General features: G+C 40.2%; 2 protein-coding genes across 5 annotated transcripts in view; one reads left to right on the top strand and one right to left on the bottom strand.

Annotated features, from left to right (window-relative positions):
- The first annotated feature begins 3,951 nt into the window (after positions 1-3,951).
- On the top strand, positions 3,952-10,978 carry traf3ip2l (TRAF3 interacting protein 2-like). Its single transcript, XM_047375800.1, has 10 exons — positions 3,952-4,156; positions 6,230-6,334; positions 8,386-9,023; positions 9,105-9,147; positions 9,231-9,295; positions 9,376-9,473; positions 10,203-10,271; positions 10,460-10,576; positions 10,661-10,735; positions 10,832-10,978. Exons 2-10 carry the CDS (start codon positions 6,270-6,272, stop codon positions 10,976-10,978), a joined length of 1,317 nt encoding a protein of 438 aa, XP_047231756.1. The 5' UTR covers positions 3,952-4,156; positions 6,230-6,269.
- A 1,565-nt stretch (positions 10,979-12,543) lies between these two features.
- wwc3 (WWC family member 3) overlaps positions 12,544-13,655 on the bottom strand; it is a 53,128-nt gene continuing 52,016 nt past the window's right edge. For all 4 annotated transcript variants that reach the window (XM_047375811.1, XM_047375812.1, XM_047375813.1 and 1 more), the window contains exon 23: positions 12,544-13,475. In XM_047375811.1, coding sequence (XP_047231767.1) covers positions 13,409-13,475 — 67 coding nt within the window. In that variant the 3' untranslated portion in view covers positions 12,544-13,408. The remainder of the gene's footprint in view (positions 13,476-13,655) is intronic.

Genomic DNA, 13,655 nt, shown 5'->3' with positions numbered 1-13,655 from the left:
CTTAGCTTTACCAAACAAACGAGCATGCAGGAGTTTAGGGATAACTCCAACAGATGCTAAACATTGCGATCTCTATTAAAATTACGCTACATATCTGGACTTTTCTTTTCCAGCATATGGTGTGCACCAGTTTGCAGTTTGAGACCATCCATCTAGCTAAATATATTGCTGACATGCAAAAAGAGAATGCATGGTACCTGACATACATCATGCAGCCAAACATTGCAAACATTGATATTGAGATGGTGATTTAGATGCGATATATTGTGTAGCTCCACATGAAACAAACCTACCAAGATATGGTAGGTTTGCAACTGACAGACCTGGCAAGGAGAGCATTAATCAGAGAAACTGCCAAGAGGATTAGGGTAACTCCCGTGGAGCTGTAGAGTCGAAAAGCTCGGGTGGAAAAATCTTCTAACAGGACAGCTACCAGTTGTGCACTTCAGTAATCTGACCTTTTTGGGAGAGTTTTGCTACAAGGGCAGCCAATTAGTGTTCTCAACACTTTTCTTGTGACTATTTGCAACAAACCATTTGATGGTTCTGTGATCACACCCCCATCTCTCTGCAAGGTCAAGACTGCTGCATCACTCTGAAAGACTTTGTACTAATTTTGATTTTTCAGTCAGTTAAATCTCTTTTAAAAATAAAGTAATCTTTAAGCCACACTCTCCCTAACTACACAAATACACATCACCTGATACTGATTACATACAATTAGCATTCATGTTTATACACTTAGAGCTGCAAAATACTGATGGTATGATCAAAATGCTCACTTGCCTAATAAATGTGAACACAGTGGTGTAAATCGTGCAAAATGTTTTTAACTCAAGCCAAGCAATCATTTGTTGTCTTGCACCGGCATGTCTGAGAGTGTTGTCATGTTCCAGTAATTTTCAAGTGGGAATAGTGTGCAAACAAACATCAGTGCTGCTGTTAAAGCAATAAATTACAGCTGCTTACAAGCAGACATGCCTGGAAAGACGGCAATATCTAACTAACAAGACTATTGACCTGGTGAATGCGGCACCTGTAGCCCATTTCCTGCACACGCCTGTGCACGGTGGCTCTGGATGTTTCTACTCCAGACTCAGTCCACTGCTTCCGCAGGTCCCCCAAGGTCTGGAATCGGCCCTTCACAATCTTTCTCAGGGTACGGTCACCTCTTCTCGCTGTGCAGCGTTTTCTGCCACACTTTTTCCTTCCCACAGACTTCCCACTGAGGTGACTTGATACAGCACTCTGGGAACAGCCTATTTGTTCAGAAATGTCTTTCTGTGTCTTACCCTCTTGCTTGAGGGTGTCAATAGTGGCCTTCTGGACAGCAGTCAGGTCGGCAGTCTTACCCATGATTGGGGTTTTGAGTGATGAACCAGGCTGGGAGTTTTAAAGGCCTCAGGAATCTTTTGCAGGTGTTTAGAGTTAACTCGTTGATTCAGATGATTAGGTTCATAGCTCGTTTAGAGACCCTTTTAATGATATGCTAATTTTGTGAGATAGGAATTTTGGGTTTTCATGAGCTGTATGCCAAAATCATCCGTATTAAGACAATAAAAGACCTGAAATATTTCAGTTAGTGTGCAATGAATCTAAAATATATGAATGTTACATTTTCATCATGACATTATGGAAAATAATGAACTTTATCACAATATGCTAATATTTTGAGAAGGACCTGTATGTGCAGCAATAAACAGCTGATTTACACTTCTTGTTTCTCATAAGTTCTTCCCTAAACATAAATACATGTACAACCTCATTTGTACAACCACAAGCATTTTCCTTTAGTGCCTGAATGCATGAAATACAGACACATATATTGCCAAATAAATTTGCTCAGACCTCCATATTTTGATTTTAGGTGTATAAAGTCCAGCAGCCAAACATGCAGTTTCTAAAGACATTTGTAAAAGAATGGGTTGCTCTTATGAGCTTGGTCTAATGGGAGTGGTGGCCTAGTGGTTAGAACAGGAGGTTTGTGTTCCAGAGGGTGACACAATGGGCCAGGTTCATATCCCATAGATTACTACTCTGGGTCCCTGAGCAAGACCCTTAGACCCAGAATGCTCCCCAGGTGCCACACAATGGCAGCCCACTGGTCCCTGTAAGGGATGGGTTAAATGCAGAGGGCAAAGTTCATTATAATGTGCAATGACCAATGAAGATGATTATTATTAAATTCCTGTGTGGTACTGTTATGAGATGATATGTCCAGTCATGAAGTTTTACTCGCTGCTAAATGGTCCAGAGTCCACTGTTAGTGGTTTTATAACATGTTGAGAAACATGACCATGAATTGGTAGGCACGATAAAACCATAGAGCAGGGTCAGCGGATGCTGAGGGGCATAGTCTACAGAGGTCACCAACTTTCTACAGTTCATAGTTACAGACCCATGTGGCTTTCAGATTTGCTGAAGAACAGTAAGTAGAGAACTTCATGCAATGGGTTTCCTTGGCCAAGCAGCTGCTTCCAAGTCTTACTACAAAGCATTGGATGCAGTGATATAAAGCATGCTGCCACTGGACTATAGAGCAGCGGAGATGTACTCTGGAGTGAGGAATTGTGCCCCTCTGTCTTGGTTTGCCAGGAGTACAACACTTGCCTAACCGCATGGTGTTCAGTGTAAAGTTTGGTGCAGAGGGGATTATGGTCTGGAGCTGTTTTTTAGGAGCTGGGCTTGGCTCCTTAGTTCTAGATCTACAATGGATGTAATTTGTGGATCAAATTACATTCATTTTAGAGTGGCCCAGTCAATTCCAGACCCAAATCCAAATAAAAGTCTTTGGCAAGACTAGAAAATTTATGTTCACGGGCATTCATCCTATCTCGTTTCACATTCAGCTGTACAACCTTATCTAAAATTCAGAATTTTTCAAACTATCTGATTTACTTCACTGTAACGGACTGGCTGCCCTGCCTTCTGCCCATAGACTGCTGGAGATAGGCACCAGCTTCCCGCGACCCACTATGGAAGAAGCGGTAGAAAACGACTGACTGATTTACTTCAGTGGCTGAAAGAAAAAGATATCTGCATTCAAGTGAACTCTGAGAAGACTGACTGATCATTGCCTCGGAGAGCATGGTTCCTCTGCTCAGGTAACAGATTCGACGTTCAACCTTGGCAACAAGCCAAATTTAAGGAACTCAATTGTTTTTGACCAATCAAATTTCTTAAAGAAAACTCAAAACATACAGTTCTAAACTAGTTTAATCATTTGAGGCACTTCTCACATGTGAAGAGCAAGACTCAACTGCACCAAAGAGAAGAGCTTACATCAGTCTAGTCTTTGCATTGGTTACCCGTTTATTTTCAAAACCTGACTTTAGCTTTCAAGGCCCTGCAAGATCATACTCCTTTCTAGTTAAACCCACTTACTTCAACTTGAGCCCTTCAGGTTCTCAAACCAAAATCTACTCCGTCCTGAGAACCGGGTATAAAACCAAAGGGGATCTCTCTTTTTAGACTGTCGCACCTCAACTGTGGAATGAACTTTCTTTGTTTCAATGCTGCCTTGAGAGTCTGGACTCATTTAAAAAGTGGCTGAAGCTATTCAAACATGCTTTTCCTTAAGATCTTAAATATTAACATCTATTTAAATTATCATTCTATTTGTTGCTTTGTGTTTTAAATCCTGTTTTCAATTTTTTTATGATGTCTTTGTGAAGCACCTTGGGATTTTCATCTGTAAAAGTTGCTATACAAATAAAATGTACTTACTGTACCAAAGATTATGGGGTACTTTCCCATCCCAGAACCCCTCTAGTTAAAAAAAAACTAGATTCGCCCCTGCCCAGAAAATTAATAATTAATATGTGTCAGTTTGGAAGAGGAAATTGTGAGCACTTGTGCGGTGTCACCTACGCCCAGGGATGGTGGAGGGGGTGGAAGGTGGAGTTTGAGTGAGTTTCAGGGGCGGTGAAGATGAGTTAAATAACAGCGCTCCGAGCTGAAGCTCCACTGTGAAATCTACCTGGCAGCAGGGGACGACGCTACTGAAAACTTTAGATTTACTCTCAGTTCCGGTCTGACGACACACCTTTACTTGTAGATACATATATTTTTTATTTTCTTCTTGTTTGAATGAATGTGAACAAAACAGTTTTGGCAAAGTTACCAGAAGGAGACTTTTTCACTTGAAGCGTCGACGGTAAGTTAACCTGAAGCTGTAAGGGCGCTAATGCGGCTGCGTGAAGGCTGAGACGCGAGTCCGGGCTGACGGAGAGATATCTGGGTCAGCCTCATGGAAAGTGCGAGCTGCTTTATCTGTGTGCGACCACAGCGAGGGTTTCAGCGACTGTCATTTTCATTTACAGGAATTCTGGGGGGGGGTTGGAAGATAAACCCACCTAGAACCAGGTTACACGGCTCATATGATATCAACCTATATGCAGATTGTAAGCCTGAGCTCTCTGTTTTCTTTTCCATCAGCAGAGGTGATTGTTACATCATGGAGCTTTTAAACAGATATGGTAGGAATAATGTTTAGTAGGTGCTTCAAACTAGTGTTTCCCAAAGGTGGGGTCGGGAACCCGTTGTGAGCCACAAAACACCCGTGTTGGGTTCTTGAACTAACAGAAAATCTATTTGATAATTACTTCTAATTGATAGGTTTTACCATTTTATTTTACATATATTTAAAACAGTTATGGTTGAATTAAAAACAGAATAGCAATTGTTAGGACTCTTGTTGTTATGGACTTCATACAAATCATAACTGGGCTGCAGTACGTAATGCTGTTACTTTGTTGGCTTGGAATGTGAAGATTTCTTCTGGTTTTGCTTTCCTTTGGTCGCACGTTGTCTAAGATTGAATTTTAATATTGGACCTGAGGAAAGACAAAATTCTTAAATTAATTTTGTTTAATAAGGAAATAAATTCCATCTAAAAAAAAAACTAATCCTTTGTGAAAAAGTAATTGCCACTTGAACATAATTACTGGTTGCACCACCCTTGGCAGCAACAAGTGCCATCAAGAGTTTGCGATAACTGGAAATGAGTCTTTTACATCTCTGCGGAGGAATTTTGGCCCACTCCTCTTTGCTGAATTGTTTTGAACTGCTTTTCGTTCCACTGGAGGGTTTTCAAACAAGAAGGACCTGTTTAAGGTAGGACCGCAGACAGGGCCATTCAGCTGGGGACAAGCTGTTGTGTTGATTATTGTCCTGCTGTATAATCCAAGTGTGCTTCAGCTTAAGTTAAAGTGATGTCCAAGTCCCAAAGCAGCATCACAGCCCAGTACCATCATACTACTCCTACCATGTTTAACTGTCAGTATAATGTTTTTCTTAAATACTGTTTTAGTTTTATGCCAGATGTAATGGGAGGCACACAAAATTTTAACTTTTGTCTCAAAAGTTTTTGAGAGAATCACGTTTTTTATGGCAAATATGAGGTCTTTGGGATCTTTTCAGCAGTAATGTTGGTCTTAGAGCCCAGTTTCTTTCTTATTGTTGAAACATGAACTCTGACCTTAACTGAGGCAAGTGAGGCCTGCATTGCTTTAGATGTTTCTGGGTTCTGTCTGACCTCCTGGATGAGTTATTGAAAGGCTCTTGAAATCATTTTGGTTGGCTTCCCACTCCTCGGAAGGTTCATCACTGTTCCATGTTTTCTCCACTTGTGAGTAATGGGGCTCACTGTGGTTCACTAGAACCCCAAGGCCTTAGAAATGGTTTTGTAACCCTTCCCAGACTGACAGATGTCAATAAAACTGTTTCTCACCTGTTCTTGAATTAATTTCTTGATTCTGCAGGTCTGGCAGTAACCAGACGTAGATGTGGTTCATGAAATTAAACAGAATATTGTGGGTAATCACAGCTAAGTCATGAGGGGTGATTACATTTTACCAAAGGGTGAGTTTGCCTTTTTAAAAAGTAAGTTTTACTTATCTGAAACATCTAAGCGTGTCAAAAAAGCAAACAGGGCGAATTTTCCTCTACGTTAACTGTTAAATAGTTAAAATATTGTAAATGACAGACATCATGTCCTAATTCCCATGTGTTGGTTAAGTCCTCGATATTAACTGCTCAACATTTAGAGAAAAGTCCCCTATGTGGAAGAAACGTTGTCATGTCCCGGTGTGCTCTCATGCAAATCAAACACACTCTCACACAAGTGTGGGCTGATAAAACAGAAAAGAAAAACAGACGCTACAGCTCTGTCTATACTGACCTTTGAATCAGATATCTGGCCTCATCACATTTTTTTTATCCTCTGTAGAAGTTCAAACGCATCTTAAAGGAGACACACACACACATGGATGTCAGAAGGAATAAGCTCAACGATGCTGCCCACCTCGGTCTGCTCGCTGTCTGCCCCAAATAGGTGAGCCGAACAAAAACAAACACGCCGTTCTAAAACTGCTGACGTTGGTGCTGAATCTGGTAGGATTCGCTGCCGTTTGTTAGGCTGTGCACTTTTTTTGTGGGAAGGTTGTTTAAGTGAGTTTCTGTAAATATCTCTTTGTGATAAGAAATTATGAAAGCAGGACATATTTCAGCTTATAAGATGATGAAAGGTCGCGGCATTTCAGGCAGAAAAATAAAGAACACCTGCTAGGGCCAGGCTTCTCTGTTAACCCCAATAATCTCATTATTAATTGTGGAAATGTATTTTAAATAGGAGTCAAAGTGCTTAAGTTCATTTGTTTATTTAATTATTTGTTTAATTCTGCAGTCTTGACGTTTGTTTAATCACTAACAATAAAAAGGTTGAGGTTATTTTCTTCATATGGGAGTAAATTGTGACATAAATAATGCAATAAATGGATGCTCAGTCATCTGACAATAAAATGAATAACCTTTTAATTAACACATTACATCATAATGTTTAAGGTTGATGATGATGCCAGTTCATAATTTAAACAATTAATTTTAAAGAAAAAATGAAAAAAATAATAACCACCGTGTGTGTAGCTATGTGTACACGGAAACATGAATGTTTGTATCTTCATATGTCCAGGGTGATCTTTATTGATTTAAAAAGGAACGCACAGTCTTAACAAGAAATATTTTGAGGGACGTATGCCAACTTTATGCAAGGATAAAATAGGCATTTCTGTTAAGTATCATGGTTTAGATGCACTTATTGTTCTAGGGTAGTGATTCTAACACTTTCTATGTTGCAAGTTCATAGAATAGACAGGAAGTCCTCAAAACTGGCAAAGTTTGGCGATTTTCACCAAACATGATCTCAAAATCCAACATGGCTGCCTTGGAAATAAAATATAGGCTGTTATTAAACAGTTTACTTTCACTTTTGATGGTATGATTTGTCTGATTAAATCTTTCTCACATAATACTGCTGTGTAACCTCTGTTAGTTAACATGTTGACATCTTGACATGTTAGCCAACAGTTACTGCACTCCAAACTTTGTGATTGGAATATTGCACACACTGATATTGCAATGACAATATATTTGCTATATACTGTGCAGCCCTAAAAATATTACGGTATCATGGTGTTTACACACAAATGTAAATGTATATAGTGATGTTATTTCTTTTGGTCTACTTCTGCAAAAATAATGTGATATAGATTTTTATGGTTACAATGATTTTATGCAACATGTATTGATTGCTGTTTTCATTTTGATATATAAGCATGAGCTAAACATCACAGTGTAAGTGTGCACAGAGTACCTTTTGGCCGCTTTGCTCTCTGTAGAGTAACAGCGGGACCCTAGAAAGCTAAAATCAGCTGTTTAATTAGTGAGGCTATTTTCTCAGATAACCAGCCTGCAATCTTCTGCTGAACTGATCTGCTACTCCTAGCTTGCATTAAATAAGCAGTACAGTAGTTTTAAAACAGCAGAAATTAATTAAACGTCATGTCAGAGTTCCCTTACGTTTCCACACCGTGGCAGTTTGTGCTTTTTGTGATGGGAACTATTTCCAAACTGACAAATTTACCTTTTCTATAAGAAGTTGAAAAGTGTAAGAGCCTTTTTTCAGCCAGCTGACCAACAGTGTGCAGCAACAAGTGGGGTCAGAGACTTTCAGCCAGTGAAAACGCTGCTCACTTTCTCTGGAATCTCAGAAAAACTTTTTAACTGTTAGGAAATAACAGTTTAGAGGTTTTATTACAGTAACCTTTTAACCCCTTTATATATGTTGATACCGATACCCAGTCCATGCCTACAGCCAGATCCACATTCAGATTTCAGAGATAAATAAGTCACTAGCACTTGTTCTTACTTTACTGTTCTCTGCTTCTGTTTATATTCTCCTCTGTCTGGAGTAGTTTCTGTTGGAAGCAAAGGAGTTAATCAGCTTTATTTGGTTGATGTCTGCATTTCTTCAGAGTGCTACTAAAAGCAACCCAAGAACCACCAGTGCTGCTTGTTTCAGACTTGTTGAAATGTTTTTGCTCCGAGTTTTGTCCGCCAGCTGAGCACCTGCCACAATACGCCTGAAGAGGATGATGAGACCATGAACACAGAGGAGAGAGAAGCCAGCATTGTCTACAAAGTGGACCCCGCGTCCCCCCTCAACGGCCACCGCCGACCCTTAGACCACACCGCGGTCCCTGATGACTCCATGTTCAGTAGGCGGGGGTGGAACAGAGAACAGTCCCCCCCTGCCAGCTCCAGTTTCTGCTCCTCCAGGCCCCCTCACAGCCTGCCTGCCGGATACAACCAGCCGACTCCGTTCCCGAGCCAGGTTAACATGCTCCACCCAAGTTTCGCCAGCAGCTGGACGGGGTATCCCAACAGCCTGCCGTCCTGTCTGAGCCAGAAGGAATACTCCAGTTGCTCCGAGGAGAGCTGTTTGTCCAGATACAAGTCGTCTTCGCTCCCCGGTCAACACAGCAGCAACATGAGCTTGGAGCAACCACTATCCCTGCACTCCACCCCACCTTCAGCCGAGCTGTACCATTATACGTTGTCTCCGTACTCGTGCCCACCACAGGGCCCTGCCTGTTGCGCTCAGTGCCCTGCAGATGCCTTTAGCAGGAGGCCTGTGGCCAACAAACACGCTTGGCCTCAATACAACCCAGCTTACAGCCCATACCGTAAGTCTTATCTTCCGTTTTCTAGCAACCACTTTCAGTGTGTAGTAGGCAGTTTTCCTTGATTCTGTCTTTGTCCGTTAGATCCAGAAGAGTGCAGAGTTCCTGGAGCTGGATTCACACACATGTGAGTTTACTTAAGTTTTAAGCTGGCCTCAGTGCATTTATTATTACAAAGTTTGATACTAAAGTATTTTTATTTTCTTGCAGTGGACCCAATGCCCCGGTTAAGGAGAGACACCCTACGTACAGCAACACGCTCTCTCTGGAGCAGAGTAAGTCTTGATGGCTCAGCAGCAGATCCAGGCGCTGCACACCCGTCTCTAACTGTCTGTTTCTGCATCCATGAACCCAGGGAGGGTCTTTGTCACCTATGAAGCCGACAACGACAAGCACGTCAATGAGATCATCAAGTTTGTGGCTCTGCTGCGACACAACGGTTTTGACACTCATGTATGTATTGGCTGTTTTTTTGTCATGCTTTAGATTATTTGCCACCCTGCCAAAAATAAACTGTATCGCCAAAACAGTTCCTGTAATGTTTAATAATCATTATACATGGTTCCAACAAATTTTCCAGTTCCAAACGTTGAAGGCACAATTGTCTACATTCCCCCCCCATCAGTTTTTAAATGCAAATATTAATTAAAACCACATTTAATTGCTGTGTGGAATGTAAATATATATATTACAAGTCCCCTTCTTGATATGAAGCTTAAAACACAACCAGTTATTTTAACTGCGTTCCACTACTAGTTGTTTGTGCTGAAACCGACTTAAAATGAAAAAGTAGGAATGTCAGTACTTTGTTTGGACCCAGTTCAAGAACCTTAGGTCCAGATTAAATACCAGTTAGTAAAAGGATCAAGTAAAGGGAAGTGGCCCTTTTTTATCTTTGGTTTTGGAGTTACTAACAAACACACTTTTTCAGAGTGATTATTGATTGGGATTTTATCTTTATTCTGGAAATTCCAATTTTTATCTTTTTATAACTGAATACGAAATAAAGTCTGGAAAGTCAAACTTTTATTAATGACGAAACTTGAAGAATGATCAGACGAAATTCCACACTTGTTCAGATTGCATTGCTCTTAGTAACACATTTCAACAGAAATGGAGTTCTTTGCTCATTTTTGACTGTATTGATCTCCATGTTTTAACAGACAAATGCTTTTGTTTTAGATTGACATTTTTGAGCAGCAGTACAGAAGTATAAGCAAGATTGACTTCATGGAGAGGTACCTCAGTGAGGTAAGATCAGATAAATATCTTAGAATTTGATTTATAGAAATGGAAATATTAACATTAATTAACTGTAAAGGTAATCATCTCACCACCTTGGCATATTGTTGCACCATTCTGAGCAGGAGTAAACTTGTCTTTGGAAACAGTTCACCGATTTTAATGAGGAATCATGGTTTTGTTATCTGCTCCCCCAGAAAGAGTACCTGATCATCATCATCATCAGTCCCAAGTACTATGAAACGGTGACCACCTCTCCGTTCGACCTGGAGAACGATGAGAGAACCTTCAACACGGTTTACATCCACAAACAGGTCAGAGTCCTCACTGCTCTCAGCACACTGAAATAGCTGCCTTTAGTGAGGCCTGAGACTAATAAGTGTATTAATGTTGCTCAGCTTCAGAATGAGTTCATCCAGAATGGAAGCAAGAATTTCAGGTTCATTCCCATTTTGTTTCCCGGGGCTAAAAAGGTAAGCGTTGAGCTCCTTGAGAAGAGAGTGCACATTATAACACTATATATGGATCTAGCTCAATCTGGAAACCTCATCATTTCTGTTTTTGCTCAGTGTCACGTTCCTAACTGGCTTCAAAACACTCAGGTTTACGGCTGGCCACGTGATCGCGATGACATTCTCCGGCGGCTGATGAGGGTGGAGAAGTACAATCCGCCTCCCATCGGGGAACTTCCAACCATCGTTTCCATCCCCATCTAGAGAGCTGACCCAAGGACACACATACAGGACTGTCTCTCTCTCGCTCTCTATCTGCTGAGGGGAACCGGGACTTGTTTCACACTCCTGCCCTCATTTAATCTGTGATTGTAAAGACTATCAGGGAGAGACTCTTTAACTTTCTTTTTATTCTACATGAAGGGCCAGAGTTGACATGGAATATGGGTATCAAGAGGGTATCTTTTTGCACTTGTTCAGTGTGCTTTTGTATTTTAGTATCAGTTTAAAAATCTCATTCGTGCATAAGTGAGTCACGCACAAGTTACTTGGTTAAACTGTGAAACAAAAGATTTAAAAACAGGTACTGTGATGTCTGGTACGGTAAGAGCTAAGCAAGGTTTGGTTATCGGTATATTCAATGAGACCAAAATGAACTTTTTATTAAGTTAGGGTATCAAAACTGCTCAAAGCTTCAGTCACATGGTTCCCAAAGTTTAATCATTTTAGTGAAACACCAGAGAAGGTGCGAGTCACGCATTTCTACTTCCCCACCAGTGGCTACACACTGCATGTCAGCTGGCTGAGAGAAGATGCTACATCTTTCTCTTCATTCCAACAGAGACAAATAAGGCTGCTCTAAAACTACAGTAGATGTTATGCAGCAGACTGCGGGGGCAGCAACAGAGAAAAAGGCCCAGATACAGGAATCTGGCTTTTAGTATTTCCCAGTTCTGTATAAGTATGGAAAATGGAAAAAGTGTTTACCTGCAATGATGTTATTGTATAGTTTAGCAATAATTGTTGATTTTGTGTTTGAAGTCAAAGCAGTTAAATTATGTAATACATTCTAGTTTGATTCTTCTTGTAAATACCTTGCTCTCCTTACTCAAGGTAATCATATCTCATATCGGCCCATGTAGGGCAACAGCAGGTATTTCAGGGGACTCTTCAACTGTTTTGTAACTATAATAAAAAACGTTCTGATCGTTTTTTTTTTTTTTGTCAAGTTTTATTTTTTCATCACTTTCTCACAACTTACTGTTAATATTTTTGGTCTTTTGTGAAAATAAGGGAAAAATTCCTAATATAAGGAGTTAAAACTTACTCTCCACTGACAAAATCTTAACATCTTTTTATTTCATCTTGTGATTTTAAAAAAAAACAATTGCTGATCTTTTTATTCAGCAAATTGGATTTTAGTTGATGCGTTGAAAAGGTAACTGCAGTAAATTTCCGCCGGCGGGAGCCATGACTGTCGTGTGTTGGCCCGTATCTTTACCATTAATCACAGACAAGCAGAGACCCGGCTTATCTCGCCTGAAGGGTGTTGCTGTTCCTCAAACAGCAAGCCATGGGAACATCATGTTAATCATCGTTAGTTCGGCTTGTGTGTACCAACCCCTCCTTCCCCAACAGAAATCCAGTCTTGCTGCTTCTCCCTTTTCTCTCAGAACACATGCATTGGGTCGACGCTGCTCCTCTTCTGAGCTTCTGGTGGCTTGTGTAGAAATGCTTCGACAGGAAGTCATGAGGAGATAAGCAGCTGACGCGGCTGCCTGTCTGTTGTGTGGTAGGACTTCTCAAGAATCAGCAGAAATGCACTCAAAAACGGGGTCATCAAAACTTTTATGTGGTTTGAGAAAAATCTGCATCTGTCACACTGACACATTTGAAGAAAATGTTTGCGTTGGCAGAACAGGTATCGTTCATCCCAGCGCAGGTTCATGGTGAAAGAAAAAAAGTCCTGCACCTGAAACATAACTAACAAACAGCAGGTGTCCTGATGCAGATTAATGGGTTTTATCTTCACTGCAAATGTTCATACAAACATTGAAGCAAACCTGAATACAGTCTTTCATATATATATATATCCAGTAAAGTACATGAAATATTAATTTTAATAATAAGAATAAAAATAACAATGACATCTATAATAAAAGCTGGTTACACAATGACATTTTATGTAAATACCTCAAGAATTAAGTAACAAACAATTCAGACAGTTTCATTTTACTGGATGTAAAAACACTGAAGTGCTATTTGTTCAAAAGCTACAAAATACATTTAAAAAGCAGGAAGCGTTTTATTTCCTTCAAGGAAAAGTACTATAAAATAAGTTACAGTACAATGAATTTGTCCAAACTGACTTTTGTTCCCATCTTCCAGCCTACTGTAAGCACAAACTGAAGTAACGCATACAGGATCAGAAAAAAAATTAAAATCAGGTTTGAAAAATCATCTTCCCCCAAAAAAGGAATTGTACATCCAGGTTGTTGTCAATAACTGTGTGGGGTTTGTAAAAATGCACACAAAGGCTTCTGAAAACGTGAGACACATTAAGGTCTTCATCATATGCATGTCACATGACTAGTATCCTTAGCAGAAACAATGTTGTACTTCATGAGCTCAGAAAAAAAAAAAAAGAAATGGACAAATACTTCATGTTTAGTCACAAAACACGGAGGTGAGCCCTCATACGTCGTCAGCTGGCAAAGGAGGTATGTTGAACCTTGGTCTGGTGAAAAAAGCCATCTTCTCTCTGCAGAAAAATTAAACTGATTAATGCTAAACCTGTACTGGTTTGTGAACTCAACATTGCCTTGCAAAAGTATTCATACCTCAAAGTTTTCCACATCTTATTAGGTTACAACAAGACACAAAGGTATTTATCAGGATTTTATGATAGAGGGACCCAAAGTAGAGCACAATTTAGTATAAG

Source organism: Girardinichthys multiradiatus, chromosome 9 (assembly GCF_021462225.1).
Source record: "Girardinichthys multiradiatus isolate DD_20200921_A chromosome 9, DD_fGirMul_XY1, whole genome shotgun sequence".
NCBI lineage: Eukaryota > Metazoa > Chordata > Actinopteri > Cyprinodontiformes > Goodeidae > Girardinichthys > Girardinichthys multiradiatus.
Note: the sequence above shows the minus strand (reverse complement) of the source record. Positions and strands in the feature narration are given on the sequence as shown.